Source organism: Ranitomeya variabilis, chromosome 1, assembly GCF_051348905.1.
Source record: "Ranitomeya variabilis isolate aRanVar5 chromosome 1, aRanVar5.hap1, whole genome shotgun sequence".
Lineage (NCBI taxonomy): Eukaryota > Metazoa > Chordata > Amphibia > Anura > Dendrobatidae > Ranitomeya > Ranitomeya variabilis.
Window position 1 is genome coordinate 443,260,936 of NC_135232.1, and position 16,059 is coordinate 443,276,994.

Sequence of the window (16,059 nt, forward strand, 5' to 3'; positions counted from 1 at the left end):
CAGATCCTTACATATGATATCACACAGAGCCTTACATATGATATCACACAGAGCCTTACATACTGTATATCACACAGAGCCTTACATATGATATCACACAGATCCTTACATATGATATCTCACAGATCCTTACATATGATATCACACAGATCCTTACATATGATATCACACAGAGCCTTACATATGATATCACACAGATCCTTACATATGATATCACACAGAGCCTTACATATGATATCACACATAGCCTTGCATACAATATATCACACAGAACCGTACATATGATATCACACATAGCCTTACATATAATCACACATATCCTTACATACAATATCACACACAGCCTTACATATATCACTCATAGTAGCCTTATACATGATATCACAGAGCCTTACATACTATATATCACACAGAGCCTTACATATGCAATCACGCATAGCCTTACATATGATATCACAGAGCCTTACACATGATATCACACATAGCCTTACATACAATATCACACATCTTTACATACAATATCACACCTATCCTTACCATGTATCACACACAGCCTTACATATGAAATCACACATATCCTTACCATATGATATCACATATATTCTTACATACAATATCACACATAGCCTTACAAATGATATCACACATATAATTTTACTTAATTATCACACATATCCTTTCATATAAAGATGACAAGTCTTTACATATGATATCGCACATATCCGTGCATACAAATATCACACATATCCTTACATATGACATCTTATGTAAGGCCTTAGTTACTTCACAGAGATTAACTGCAAAAAAATATAAAAAAGGGGAGAAGCCAGCGCTGCTTATGGTCAGAAGGCAATACATAAAGTGCATATGCACATATTAATTGATCAATTGTTTGCCAAATGTCTCATTTTGAAATACAGTTAGAAATCAGTATGTGCATGTGCACTTTATGTATTGCGTTCTGACCATCAGCAGCGCTGGCTTCTCCCCTATTTTATTTTGCAAAGAAATATGTTGAAAGCAACTGAGGCCTTGAATGGAAGTAAATGTAACATAGGACTAAATATGCTGACTGCATGGAATATAACCCTCTCAGTGCTCGGTGTTTTGCTGCATTTGAAGCAATGTATCCTGGGACCTGTCTTTCTTGTTATTTATGTCTTGGTATCGTTCATTAAAATGAATTAACCCCCTATAGGAAACAAGCCATCTGCTCCTACGTTCTCCCACCAGGGCCTAATGGAAAGCTGCCAGCTCATTTTCTACAAACCAAACTTCACGACTTGGCAGGGCATCAAGTAAGGCGTCAAAGGTAGAGTGTAAGTTTTTAAAATATAATTGATGCCTAGCAAATTGGAAGGCGAAAAAAAGCCTTCTGTGCCGTTTTGCGAGTGAAAATATAGTAAATATGTATGATTATTGATATGTAATGCTAGACATGTACTCAGAAGCAGAAAAAAACAAGACCGACATGTCAGTATACACACCTCCCAATCGTTATGCATATACGGTTATATGTTTGCTATAAATTAGCCTTTTGGGCAGACTTTTGGGATGTAGAACAATCCTCCAAGTAAACATTATATACTTTGCAATAACTGTGTGATAATCCAGCACAACAGATATCCTACAGCTATTGTGCTCCTTAAAGGGATATCATCACCCCAGAAACACTATTTAAATTACTCACATGGTCAAATAAGGAACTCATCCCCTATAATAATCATTCCTTTGGTGAAATAAATGTTGCCATTGATGCACATAAAAATTTGTCCCGTATGCAAATGTAGCAAGCAGCCGCAGTGTAGAGGACAGAAGGCCATACTCACCCATGGAGTAAAACGGTGTGCTCACAAGCCGGATCTTCCTTTACATGCAGTGCCAAGCGAGCGCTGTCTATCAACTTACACGGAGGTGGCAAAGCATAGAAAATTAGGGGCAGAAAAGTGCGTTAAACCAAAGGAATGTTAGGCCATGCCAAGAGGGCACCCTCCTTCCATATTGGACACACTGCTTTCTAAGCACATTACGGGCAGTGTATATTACACCAATGGTAGGCTTTTCACAGGGGCTAAGTGCCCTATTTGACCATGTACTTAGTCTAACTCAGTGGTGGAGAACTTTCATTCTACAAGGGCCACTTGGATATTTATAATATCATTTGCGGGTCATACAAAGTGATCACCTTAGTTATTATCCCGCCATATTTGGATAACTCACCCATAATGTGATGACTGGAACGGCTTCTCTTTGGTGAGACGTGTGATGTTAGGTGGTAATTATGACATGGTTACTGGCAAGCGCTCTGAATACATCACACAGGAGACACTGCTACTCCTGCATTCATCATAAAAAGGAGAGGAACTAATCCAGCCCACAAGGAACAGCCTGATGAAAGCAATTCAGTGGGGTGTGTGCTGCATTGTTCAGTAGTGAATGCTGCATGGAGTCTACGGAAGGATTACAGGGCGGGCAACTGGAAAAATGGAGCTGTTGGCCTAAGCACCGCAGCCCAAACAAATGTGGACCAGCAGCCTCCTCACATACTGTGCATTATTAGACAACGCTTTGCCTCTGTAGCATCTGAGCACCATCAGTTGGTACTCACCCTCCCCAGGTCCAGTGCCGGCACTCTGTTCTAATCTGTGTGTACAGGCTGAAATGGTGATGTCATGACTACAGTGCACCCAAACGCTGAGCTCAGCGGCTGTTCCAAAGTTGACAGCGCAAGAAGCGGAACTCAGTAACTGGCTTTAGCGGTAATGTGCGCTGCAGTCGTGATGTCACAACTGCTGCACCTGGGGAAAGTGAATGCTATCTGATCTTATTACCTTAACACATCACCGGCCAACAGAGAATACAAACCTAAATGTGAAAACACCTTTAATAGAGATTTTTCTAGGCAGGATTTACAGGATCAACAAGATCAGTCTGACTTATTTGATCTAAATCTCAAAAGCAGCATAATATCTTCATGTAGAGAAGCACCAAGGCCAATTCCCAAAAATAAAAAAATCTGATTCTATATTAGTTCATGAATAGATCTTCGTTCAAGGCACTAAACAGCCATGAGTGAGCCTATTTTTTAGTGTTACATCTTTCACTATTATAAATAGGAGTTCTTTTCGGCCTACTAAACAAGCAATAGCCATCGGCAAACTCGTGTCCTTGTTTCATAGTATTAGTAACCAAAATAGGACTGAACACATCTACTTGCCTGTATATTTTTGCTTGAATTGCCTAGTAAAACAAAATTGCATCTAATCAGGAAAGGAGACAAGCTATGTATCCATTAGGAGAGCTGCAGGGCATTACAATGACTGTTTCCTGGCATTTATGCCCTAAATGTGTGACTCCACACCTATCCATCTTATGCCTCTATAGCACAGCCCTCTTTATTAACCACAATGGGGACATATGAAAACAGCCAATCAAACAGTGCTGAGCTGTTTTTGGAACTCCAATAGAAAATAATAGAAAGGATCACAAACAGTGGCCACCTTTCCTTACACAGCAGCCACGAGATGAAGGTATAACCTGCTTGGACAAGATAGGAATAATCCTTTAAAATATAAGTGGAAAAACATATTAGGACTGGCTACTGACAATAAGTGGTCAAACCCCAAGATTGCGCTGTAATTTTAGAGACATTGTAAAATGTAATATACATACTTTTACATCAAACTTACATGTTGGAACCAAGGAAAGATTCTGCCCTTGGGATGGTATTGACTGTTGACAATACTCAGCAAGGTATCGAGCACCATTACCAGCCATGCGTTGGTCGGCAAAATGTCAGGTCCAATCTGCAGTAGAGAATCAGAAAAATTCACAGAATATAACAAATGTACATACACATTATATGGGGCAATGTTTAGCGAAACCTTTGGCCTGCGTAGGAAAACATGTCCCAAACTTTTCAGAGAACACTATACATGTGCAAAACATGTTAGCCATTTCACGAAATGGTGATTTTATAGTAATTTCATCAAATAGTGACTATACACAATCTTTTAGGGTATGTACACATTGAATTGTGGATGGAAGGAATTCTGGAGAAAATTGCTTTCAAAAGTTGCTAAATTTTGGCGCAACCCGGAGTTGCGCCAAAAACTTGTGACTTTTGGGGTTTTCTTGATAGTGAAATGCATGAAACTGGGGCGGGATGAGGGTGTGACACCACAACTTGTCTAATCCATGACGAGTTGTGGCGTTCCCTACACCAGAAATCTTACTCCAGTCAGGGTTGGAGGTGGACGCCACTTGTCAGACACTTCTGATGCATGAAGAAGTATGAAACTCTCCATGTGAAAATCAACGTATCTAGGCCATACTTCCCATTTTCTTTAATACCTTCCTTCAGCACTACTGTTAACCTCAATGTAACCAGGAATGCTGGAAGAGGAAATGGTAGGATCTGTCGGCATTGGGGAGCATGGAAGCCCTCAGCAGCTATTTTGAGCAAACACTGCGTTCTCGATTATTCACTACTGAAGATGTAGTTGACCAGCAAAATATGAGCAACTCATTTCTCTGCCAAACTTTAACAGACTTTGTGTCTCAAAAGCTTGAAGAACACTATTGTGCTGTTAGCTGATCTTTTGCAAAGACTTTCAGCCATTACATAATGTATATGGGTTAATTTAATCTATATTATTTGTTGTACTGTGCTGCCATCTATTGGCCGTTGTTATATTATGTTGTTCATGTATTATTAATGGGGGCTCTACCCATAATACCTTTCTTTCTGCAACTCCTCCTATCCTTATCTCACTTCCTTCTTCTTGGTCAGTGCCATCTTGGACAGCACATGCTTCAGGACTGGAGAAAGGATTTTCTTGTTACTTCTAACTTTGTGCTTCTAACTTGCAGTACTAACTCTGTACCCCAACTTCATCCCTTAACCTTCCCTGATATCTCACCTCATCTCGGTACTGTGAATAAAATCTATTGAATTCATCATTGCATCATCCTCCCGGACTAATCACGTTCTGCTCATCAGGAATTGTAGCACAAGTTAGCGAGTTAATGCTATCTGCTATTGCTTATACAGAGAACCGTGTTCACATCCCTCAGACACATCATCTCACTCACGTACATCGGTGGCAGAATAACTATCAAGCCTAATTGGTTTTTGAAGACAGTTGACTTTTTATATTCTCATTTATCCTTGTGACATCTGCCAAATATTTACAATGGATTTTACCACTTAGGAGCTGTTCTCATTAAATATAGCATTGATGCCGGCTGTGTTATACAGGCAGCACCCAAGAGTAACTGCTATGCTACTGCACTGATGAAGCCCAGCCTGTGGCTAGGTTTCACTATAGAAGATTTTCCATTTTAGTACATAATTCAAAATTACACGGTCTGTGGATGACAATTGCACAATTCAAACTAGTTAAAGGATGGCATTTCTGAGTAGAGATGAGCGAATATTTCAATGTTCGGTTCAGATTATGATTTCCGAATTTGCAATATTCGCTGATTAATTCGTCAAATAATCGCCGATAAATTCATCGAATATTCGCCGAACATAACCGAACGCCATACGGCTCAATGACAGGCAAAAAAAAACATGCACAACACCTTATAATGGCCCCAAATGCTGACAAAACACTTCAAATGAGGGACAGACATCAGGAAAGTGGCCTCAATTCACCCACAGTTCAAGTTTTAGCATGAAACTGCAGCAATCAGCCAGGTATGAGGTATCGGGGTCAGGGACAGCATTTACAGCTTTCAATTAAACGTCACAGTAAGACGAGGTGGGTGAGGGATCGGTGTAGGCCCCCTTTGCTGGGAGCCCTGATACCACATGCAACACCTTTACCTGCTTTCATGCTGAGCCACACTCAGGTGGCACAAGTATCAGTTTTGTAGACTACCATTGTCAGAAAAATTTAAGGATAGTAATACGGGTAGTTTAGTCCAAGGGAGTGGAGGCCTGATGGTGTCGGAGGCCTACTGCTACAGGCAACACACATTAAGGAGACCCAACCAGGAGTGTTCACATTTCCAAAAATTATTGGCAGACACCACCAAAGTGGCATCAATTTCACCACAGAAGAAATAGTATAATAGGGCCTGACAGATCTTCCACTACACCCAATACAGCAGATGGACACCCAACCAGGAGTGTTCACATTTCCAAAAATGAGGGTCTGAGACCACCGAAGTGGAATAACTGTCACGAGAATAGAAATATTATAATTGGGACTTCTTCCACTGCAGCTAACCCAGCAGATGTATATCAACCACGACTGTTCACATTTCCACAAATTTGTGCTATCAGCAGCAGCAGCCACAGTAGGCACAGAAGCCACACTAAAGATATCACAGAGTGCAGTTACATTACATTAATGCATCACAGTAAAAAATGCAATATACGTAGTCTGTACAGTCTGCGATTGGGGTGGAAAAGTCCTTGGAGATCCATGACTTGTTCATTTTGATGAAAGTTAGGCAGTCTACACTTTCAGGGGACAGCCAGCTGTGCTTATCCGTTGGGACACCACCAGCAGCGCTGAAGACATGTTCTGAGAGAACGCTGGCTGCCAAGAAAGATAAAACCTCCAAGGCATGTGAGGCGAACTCAGGCCACTCATCCATTTTGGAAGACCAAAATGTTAAAGGGTCCAAACCCTCCCTGATGGTATTTATATTCAGTTCTAGACACTCTTGCACCATCCTTTCCATTCGTTCACCACGTGTAAGACTTGGACTCTGCTGTGCTGGTGCACAAGTTGGTCTAAAAAAAATTGTCAAAGGAATCACAGAACTTGCTTCTTCTACTTCCACTATCGCTGCTGCTAATGTTTTGGCGTTGATGAATTGATGTGCCGGAGGATGTAAGTGTAGAGCTGCGATGCGAACTGTGTGCTTCACTGCTGTCTTGGGGAGAAGCTCTCTTAAGGTTGTGTAAAAGCGTGTTTCGATACTCCAGCATTTGCGGGTCCCTTTCTAGGGCGGGAATCATCTGGCAAAATTTTGCTTTATAATGTGGATCTAACAGAATGGCAACCTAGTTGTCAGCATTATACCTAATCATAACTAAACGGGGATCATGTTGCAGATAGTGCAGCAAGAAGGCACTCATATGTCGGGCTCTACCATGAGGTCCAAGACCATGCTGTGTTGGTAGCTAGCATGAACAACAGCATGAACAACAGAGAGGGGAGGATTATCATCTTCATCCGACAGTTGCTCTCCCATCACCACCTCCTCCTCCATTTGTTCCTCAGATCTTGCACCTTCGATAACAGTTTGCTATCACCACCCCCCTCGATCGCAATAGTACACCCTCCTTTGGCACCCGCCTGGGTGACGACAATCTTGAACTTAGAGACAATGTTATCCCTTTCGCATTCTCCTCTGCTTCTGGGACCACCATCTCCTCCCGCAGGCTATTCAAAGTCTGCTCCAGCATACAGATGACCGGAATAGTGATGCTGATGACTGCATCGTCAGCACTAACTATGGAGGAGGCAAAAGCAGTGGAGGTGTTAAATGTAGAGGTTTGTCCTGCAAGCCTTTGGGATTCCCAGATTGTGGAGCAGCGCCTGTCCCCCACAGCCACCAGAGTCACCCAGTGCCCAGTCAGTGAGATATAATGCCTTTGGCCATGCTTACTCATCCAAGTGTCTGTGGTGAAATGCACCCTGGCAGACAGAGATTATGTCAAGGAATGGGTGCTCTCTGTGACATGCTGGTGTAGCGGAGGCACAGCTTTATTAGAAGAGTAATGGCGACTGGGTAATTGGTACTGGGGGACTGTGACAGCCATCAGCGTTCGGAAACCGTCTGTATCTACCAGGCGGAAAGGCAGCATTTCCGTGGCCAACAGATTGGAGATAGTGGAATTCAACCTCTTAGCTTTGTCCTGCATAGGAGGAAACAATCTTTTACGTGACCACAACTGCAGAACCGTGGGCTGGCTGCAGTGCTGAGAGAGGGCGGAGGACGGTGAACCGGGCAAACTGATGGACCGTGAGAGGTGCAGACGGAGATGTTATGGTGGATGTTGTGGTGTGCTCGTTCTCTGAGATCGGTCAAAAACAGCAGGCATGTCTGTTTCCGTTACAGCAGAAGGCGAGCTCTCAATCTGTGTGACTGGAGCAGGTAAAGAACCTGATGTTCTGCGTTTGAAGACCTGCGTCTCAATAGTTGGCACGGTAACAGAGGAGGAAAAAGCAGCAGATGTGATTGATGGGGTGGCTGGTGGTTGTTGAGGTTTGGCGGTCCGCATTTTTGCGCAGTGGGATTCCCACAGCAAAGCATGTTAATTCCGCATGTGAAGGTTCATACATGTAGTAGTCAAATTATTGCACTTTTCACCTCGACTCAGTTTTTTTTTTTTTTTGCAAAGCTGTCAGATTACGTGAGTTGGCTCATCCTTTGCAGTGTCAAAATAGGCCCAGGCTAGGCAACCCTTGCCACCCCTGCGAGCTGCAGTCCCACAGACGCTGATGACCTACTTAGTTGTGTGCCTCTATGTTCACACCAACTGGGATCTAACACCTCATCATCATCCTCTGTGTTATCACGTTCCTTACCCTTAGAGTCACCCTCCTCATCCTCTTGCCCTGACAGCACAGTACAGTATGCATGAGCCTCAGATATCTGAGTGTCATCAGGATCACCTCCCCTTCCAGGGGTTAACATCTGCTGACGAGGGTCAGGATGCTGTTCGGACCCAAGCTAAAAAAAAAATTTGGGCATCGGTGCAGATTTCCTCCTGTTGCAAGGCTTTTGAGTACACTTCTAATGAACATGGCATAGAATGTGTAAACAACTCTTCAGACTCATCCATCTGTGGTTCTGTTAAGTCAGTTGAATGGTTGGATAGTTGGGACACGGGGGGAGCAAAGAGAATTTGGGTGCCACCTCTATGGACTGTACTGGGTGTGATGTTGAGGTGAAGGAAGAGGAGGAGAGGCCACTTGAAGTGGTGCTTGCCATCCACTCAAGAACATGCGGTTTCTGGGCATCATCAACAAGGCGTAACGCTTTGCGTCTGCCTAAGAATTGTAGTGGTATCGTCTGTCCAGTAACATTAGTTGTCAGCTGTCTTTGCATAGGATGTGATGTTGCTTCACTAGTGCTTTCACAAACATTACCACCTACCCCACACCTTGAACCCCAAGCCTAACTCCCCTTCCAACACGGCCTCGCTTTTTCCCAGTCATGTTGCTCAGATAGTGTGGTAAGAGCACAGTATTAGCAACGAAAAATTAGATTTCAAACTCTGCACCACCTCTGCAAACAGCTGAATTTCAGTGACAGTAAATTCCAAGTTGAAATATAACGTGCTGTATCGAGTTAGTCACAGAAAAAAAGAATTGTTTGAGTGTGGATGAGGCCTGTATGACAAAGAAGTTATGCTACAAACAATTTGAAAGTCAGGTCCCCTATTGTATGACATTAATAACAGAAAAAGATTTTGTGGCCTCTGGACCAGGCCTCTATAACACACTAGATGCTACAAACTATTTTAAAGTCAGGTCCCTTATTGTATGACGTTAATAACAGAAGAACTTTTGTGGCCTTTGGATCAGTCCTCTATAACACACTTAATTTCAACCCAACCAAAAGGCAAAGTGTGATAGGGCGGGTTATCTAACTTTTTGCAACTGAAAAATTCTATTTTTTTTATGTGCCTTAGGTCTGCAGACAGGTTTCTATCACCACAGCATTAATGACAAGGTGGGATACAGCAGGCTATTTCACACTTAGCAACAGAAAAAATTATAACTTTTTTAATGTGCCTTAGGTATGCAGACAGTTTTATATCACCACAGCACTAAATGACAAGGTGGGATACAGCAGCCTGTTTCACATTTAGCTTGTGAAAAAATATTAATTAGAATGCTATACTCGTGCATGGAGCACAACAGAAGCAGTGCATGTGTAGGACATGTGCCCTGCTGGCTTTGTCTGTGGACCTCAGTAATGACAACAACAAAAAGTATGCTGGAAGGTAAATTTAACAGCCACACTGGACACTAGCTAGCTACACTATCTGACCGATATACAACCACCTAGCTAACTAGCTAAAATGTGGGATACAGCAGGCTTTTTCACATTTAGCTAGTGAAAAAATATTAATTAGAACGCTATACTCGTGCATGGAGCATGATAGAAGCAGTGCTGGCTTTCTTTGTGGACCTCAGTAATGTTCAAAAAAAATAAAAAAGTGCTGGAAGGTAAATTTTACAGCCACACTGGACAGTAGCTAGTTACACTATCTGACTGATATACAGGGTGGGCCATGTATATGGATACACCTAAATAAAATGGGAATGGTTGGTGATATCAACTTCCTGTTTGTGGCGCATTAGTATATGGGAGGGGGAAAACTTTTCAAGATGGGTGGTGACCATGGTGGCCATTTTGAAGTCGGCCACTTTGGATCCAACTTTATTTTTTCCAATGGGATGAGGGTCATGTAACACATCAAACTTATTGAGAATTTCACAAGAAAAACAACAGTGTGCTTGGTTTTAATGTAACTTTTTGTATTTATTATTTTAACCCCTTAGTGACAGAGCCAATTTGGTACTTAATGACCGAGCCAATTTTTACAATTCTGACCACTGTCACTTTATGAGGTGACATAACGCTGGAACGCTTTAACAGATCCCGCTGATTCTAAGTTTGTTTTTTCGTGACATATTGTACTTCATGTTAGTGGTAACATTTCTTCAATATTACTTGCGATTATTTATGAAAAAAATGGAAATATGGCGAAAATGTTTAAAATTTTGCAATTTTCAAACTTTGTATTTTTTGCCCTTAAATCAGAGAGATATGTCACAAAAAACAGTTAATAAATAACATTTCCCACATGTCTACTTTACATCAGCACAATTTTGGAAACAAATTTTTTTTGGGTTAGGGAGTTATAAGGGTTAAAAGTTGACCAGAAATTTCTCATTTTTACAACACCATTTTTTTTTAGGGACCACATCACATTTGAAGTCATTTTGAGGGGTCTATACGATAGAAAATAACCAAGTGTGACACCATTCTAAAAACTGCACCCTCAAGGTGCTCAAAACCACATTCAATAAGTTTATTAACCCTTTACGTGCTTCACAGGAACTGAAACAATGTGGAAAGAAAAAATGAACATTTAACTTTTTTTTGCAAACATTTTACTTCAGAACCAATTTTTTTTATTTTCACAAGTGTAAAAAGAGAAAATGAACCACGAAAGTTGTTGTGAAATTTGTCCTGAGTACGCTGATACCCCATATGTGGGGTAAACCACAGTTTGGGCGTATGGCAGAGCTTGGAAGAGAAGGAGTTCCGTTTGACTTTTTCAATGCAGAATTGTCTGGAATTGAGATAGGACGCCATGTCGCGTTTGGAGAGCCCCTGATGTGCCTAAACAGTGGAAACTCCCCACAAGTGACACCATTTTGGAAACTAGACCATTAAGGAACTTATCTAGATGTGTGGTGAGCACTTTGAACCCCCAAGTGCTTCACAGAAATTAATAAAGTAGAGCCGTGAAAATAAAAAATCCTTTCTTTTTTCCTCAAAAATGATTTTTTAGCCTGCATTTTTTTATTTTCTCAAGGGTAAAAGGAGACATTGGACCCCAAAATATGTTAACCAGTTTGTCCTGAGTACGCTAATACCCCATATGTGGGGGGGACCACTGTTTGGCACACATAGGGGCTCGGAAGGGAAGGAGCGCCGCTTGGAATGAAGACTTTGATGGGATCGTCTGCAAGCGTCATGTTGCATTTGCAGAGCTCCTGATGTACCTAAACAGTAGAAACCCCCCACAAGTGACCCAATTTTGGAAACTAGACCCCCCCCAAGAGCTTATCCAGATGTGTGGCGAGCACTATGAACCCCCAACTGCTTCACAGAAGTTTATAATGTAGAGCCATGAAAATAAAAAAAATCATATTTTTCCACAAAAATGATCTTTTCACCCCCAAATTTTTACTTTCACTTTTTTGGACTCCAAAATTTATCGTGCAATTTATCCTGAGTATGGTGATACCCCATGTGTGGGGGGACCACTGTTTGGGCGCACGGCAGAGCTCGGAAGGGAAGGAGCGCCGTTTTGGAATGCAGACTTTGATAGAATGGTCTGCGGGCGTTATATTGCGTTTGCAGAGCCCTTGATGTACCTAAACAGTAGAAACCCCCAACAAGTGACCCCATTTTAGAAATTAGACCCCCCAAGGAACTTATCTAGATGTGTGGTGAGAACTTTGATTGCTCAAGTGCTTCACAGAAGTTTATAATGCAGAGTTGTGAAAATAAAAAATAAAATTTTTTTCCACAAAAAAGATTTTTTAGCCCCCAAGTTTTTATTTTCACAAGGGTAACAGGAGGAATTGGACCCCAAAAGTCGTTGTCCAATTTGTCCCGAGTATGCTGATGCCCGATATGTGGGGGTAAACCACTGTTTGGGCGCACGGCAGAGCTCAGAATGGAGGGAGCACCATTTGACTTTTTGAGCGCAAGATTGGCTGTCGCGTTTGGCGACCCCCTGATGTACCTAAACAGTGGAAACCCCCCCAATTCTAACTCCAACACATCCCAACCCGATCCATAATCCTAATCACAACCCTAACCATAATCACAACTCTAACCCCAAAACAACCCTAATCCCAACCCTAACCATAACCCTAATCAAAATCCCAACACACCCCTAATCCTAATCTCAACCCTAACCTCAAACCTAACCCTAATCCCAATATACCCCTAACCCTAATCCAAACCCTAAACTTAGCCCTAATCCCAAACCTAACCCTAATCCCAAACGTAACCCTAATGCCAACCCTAACCCTAACACCAACCCTAATCCAAACCCTAACCCTAATCCCAACTCTAACCCTAACTTTAGCCCCAACCCTAAACCTAGCCCTAACCCTAGCCCTAAGCCTAACCCTAGGCCTAACTCTTCTAGCTGCCGGCCGGCAGATCATGGCAGGCGCACTGTGCATGTGCCCACCATTTTCTTACCGGATGAAGCCGGCAGCCAGGAGGGGATGCAGGAGGACCCAGGGACACCGATAAGTATAACAGGGTCCCCGAATCCCCCTATTTCTCTGTCCTCTGATGTGCGATCATATCAGAGGACAGAGAATGACATCACTTTTTTTTTTTTTGCGGCCGCCGGTAAACAGTTAATTACCGGCGATCGCAAAGCAGGGGTCGGTAAAAACCGACCCCGATCATGTTCTTTGGGTTCTCGGCTACCCCCAGCAGCCGAGACCCCAAAGATCTTCACTGCGCATGCGCCCGCCATTTTTTGGCCGAAACAAGATGGCGGCGCCCATCGGGAGCCACGAGGAGCACCGGGGGAGATGGGTGAGTATCAGGGGGCGATCGGGGACTCCATTTCTCTGTCCTCTGATGTGCGATCACATCGGAGGACAGAGAAATTAAATGGGAAATCGCGGGTTTTTTTTTGCGACCGCCGGTAAACGGTTAATTATCAGCGATCGCAACCCGGGGGTCGGTAAAACCCCCCCCGAATCATGTTCTCTAGGGTCTCGGCTACCCCCGGCAACCGAGACCCCAGAGAAAATCCGACTCTGGGGAGCGCTATTCACTTTTTCCACAGCGCCGTTAATTAACCCCTTCACCCCCAAGGGTGGTTTGCACGTTAATGACCGGGCCAATTTTTACAATTCTGACCACTGTCCCTTTATGAGGTTATAACTCTGGAACGCTTCAATGGATCTTGGCGATTCTGACATTGTTTTCTCGTGACATATTGTACTTCATGATAGTGGTAAAATTTCTTTGATATAACTTGCGTTTATTTGTAAAAAAAAAACGAATATTTGGCGAAAAATTTGAAAATTTTGCAATTTTCCAACTTTGAATTTTTATGCCCTTAAATCACAGACATATGTCATGCAAAATACTTAATAAGTAACATTTCCCACATGTCTACTTTACATCAGCACAATTTTGGAACCAAAATATTTTTTTGTGACGGAGTTATAAGGGTTAAAAGTTGACCAGCAATTTCTCATTTTTACAACACCATTTTTTTTTTAGGGACCACATCTCTTTTGAAGTCATTTTGAGGGGTCTAAATGATAGAAAATACCCAAGTGTGACACCATTCTAAAAACTGCACCCCTCAAGGTACTCACAACCACTTTCAAGAAGTTTATTAACCCTTCAGGTGTTTCACAGGAATTTTTGGAATGTTTAAATAAAAATAAACATTTAACTTTTTTTCACACAAAATTTATTTCAGCTCCAATTTGTTTTATTTTACCAAGAGTAACAGGAGAAAATAGACCCCAAAATTTGTTGTACAATTTGTCCTGAGTACGCTGATACCCCATATGTGGGTGTAAACCATTGTTTGGGCGCATGGCAGAGCTTGGAAGGGAAGGATCGCCATTTGACTTTTCAATGCAAAATTGACTGGAATTAAGATGGGACGCCATGTTGCATTTGGAGAGCCCCTGATGTGCCTAAACATTGAAACCCTCCACAAGTGACACCATTTTGGAAAGTAGACCCCCTAAGGAACCTATCTAGATGTGTGGTGAGCACTTTGACCCAACAAGTGCTTCACAGAAGTTTATAATGCAGAGCCGTAAAAATAAAAAATCATATTTTTTCACAAAAATGATCTTTTCGCCCCAATTTTTTATTTTCCCAAGGGTAAGAGAAGAAATTGGACCTCAAAAATTGTTGTGCAATTTGTCCTGAGTACGCTGATACCCCATATGTGGGTGTAAACCATTGTTTGGGCGCAGGGCAGAGCTCGGAAGGGAAGGAGCGCCATTTGACTTTTCAATGCAAAATTGACTGGAATTGAGATGGGACGCCATGTTGCGTTTGGAGAGCCCCTGATGTGCCTAAACATTGAAACCCCCCACAAGTGACACCATTTTGGAAAGTAGACCCCTTAAGGAACTTATCTAGATGTGTGTTGAGCACTTTGACCCAACAAGTGCTTCACAGAAGTTTATAATGCAGAGCCGTAAAAATACAAAATCATATTTTTTCACAAAAATGATCTTTTCGCCCCCTTTTTTTATTTCCCCAAGGGTAAGAGAAGAAATTAGACCACAAAAGTTGTTGTGCAATTTGTCCTGAGTACGACGATACCCCATATGTGGGGGTAAAGCACTGTTTGGGCGCATAGCAGAGCTCGGAAGGGAAGGAGCGCTATTTTACTTTTCAATGCAAAATTGACTGGAATTAAGATGGGATGCCATGTTGCGTTTGGAGAGCCCCTGATGTGCCTAAACATTAAAAACCCCCACAAGTGACACCATTTTGGAAAGTAGACCCCCTAAGGAACTTATCTAGATGTGTTGTGAGAACTTTGAACCCCCAAGTGTTTCACTACAGTTTATAACGCAGAGCCGTGAAAATAAAAATTCCTTTTTTTTTTTCACAAAAATGATTTTAGCCCCAGTTTTGTATTTTCACAAGGGTATCAGGATAAATTGGACCCCAAAAGTTGTTGTCCAATTTGTCCTGAGTACGCGGATACCCCATATGTGGGGGGAACCACTGTTTGGGCGCATGACAGCTCGGAAGGGAAGGAGCGCCATTTGGAATGCAGACTTAAATGGATTGGTCTGCAGGCGTCACGTTGCATTTGCAGAGCCCCTGATGTACCCAAAAAGTACAAACCCCCCACAAGTGACCCCATATTGGAAACTAGACCCCCCATGGAACTTATCTAGATGTGTTGTGAGAACTTTGAACCCCCAAGTGTTTCACTACAGTTTACAACGCAGAGCCGTGAAAATAAAAAATCCTTTTTTTCCCACAAAACTTATTTTTTGGCCCCCAGTTTTGTATTTTCCCAAGGGTAGCAGGAGAAATTGGACCCCAAAAGATGATGTCCAATTTGTCCTGAGTACGCTGATACCCCATATGTTGGGGTAAACCCCTGTTTGGGCACACGGGAGAGCTCTGAAGGGAAGCAGCACTGTTTTCCTTTTTCAACGCAGAATTGGCTGGAATTCAGATCGGATGCCATGTCCCGTTTGGAGAGCCCCTGATGTGCCTAAACAGTGGAAACCCCCCAATTATAACTGAAACCCT

General features: G+C 42.4%; 1 protein-coding gene across 3 annotated transcripts in view; it reads right to left on the reverse strand.

Annotated features, from left to right (window-relative positions):
• The window catches only part of FOCAD (focadhesin), a 426,882-nt gene that overhangs the window by 70,372 nt on the left and 340,451 nt on the right, over positions 1-16,059 (reverse strand). For all 3 annotated transcript variants that reach the window (XM_077249466.1, XM_077249485.1, XM_077249475.1), the window contains one exon: positions 3,690-3,806. In XM_077249466.1, the coding sequence (XP_077105581.1) occupies positions 3,690-3,806 (117 nt within the window). The remainder of the gene's footprint in view (positions 1-3,689; positions 3,807-16,059) is intronic.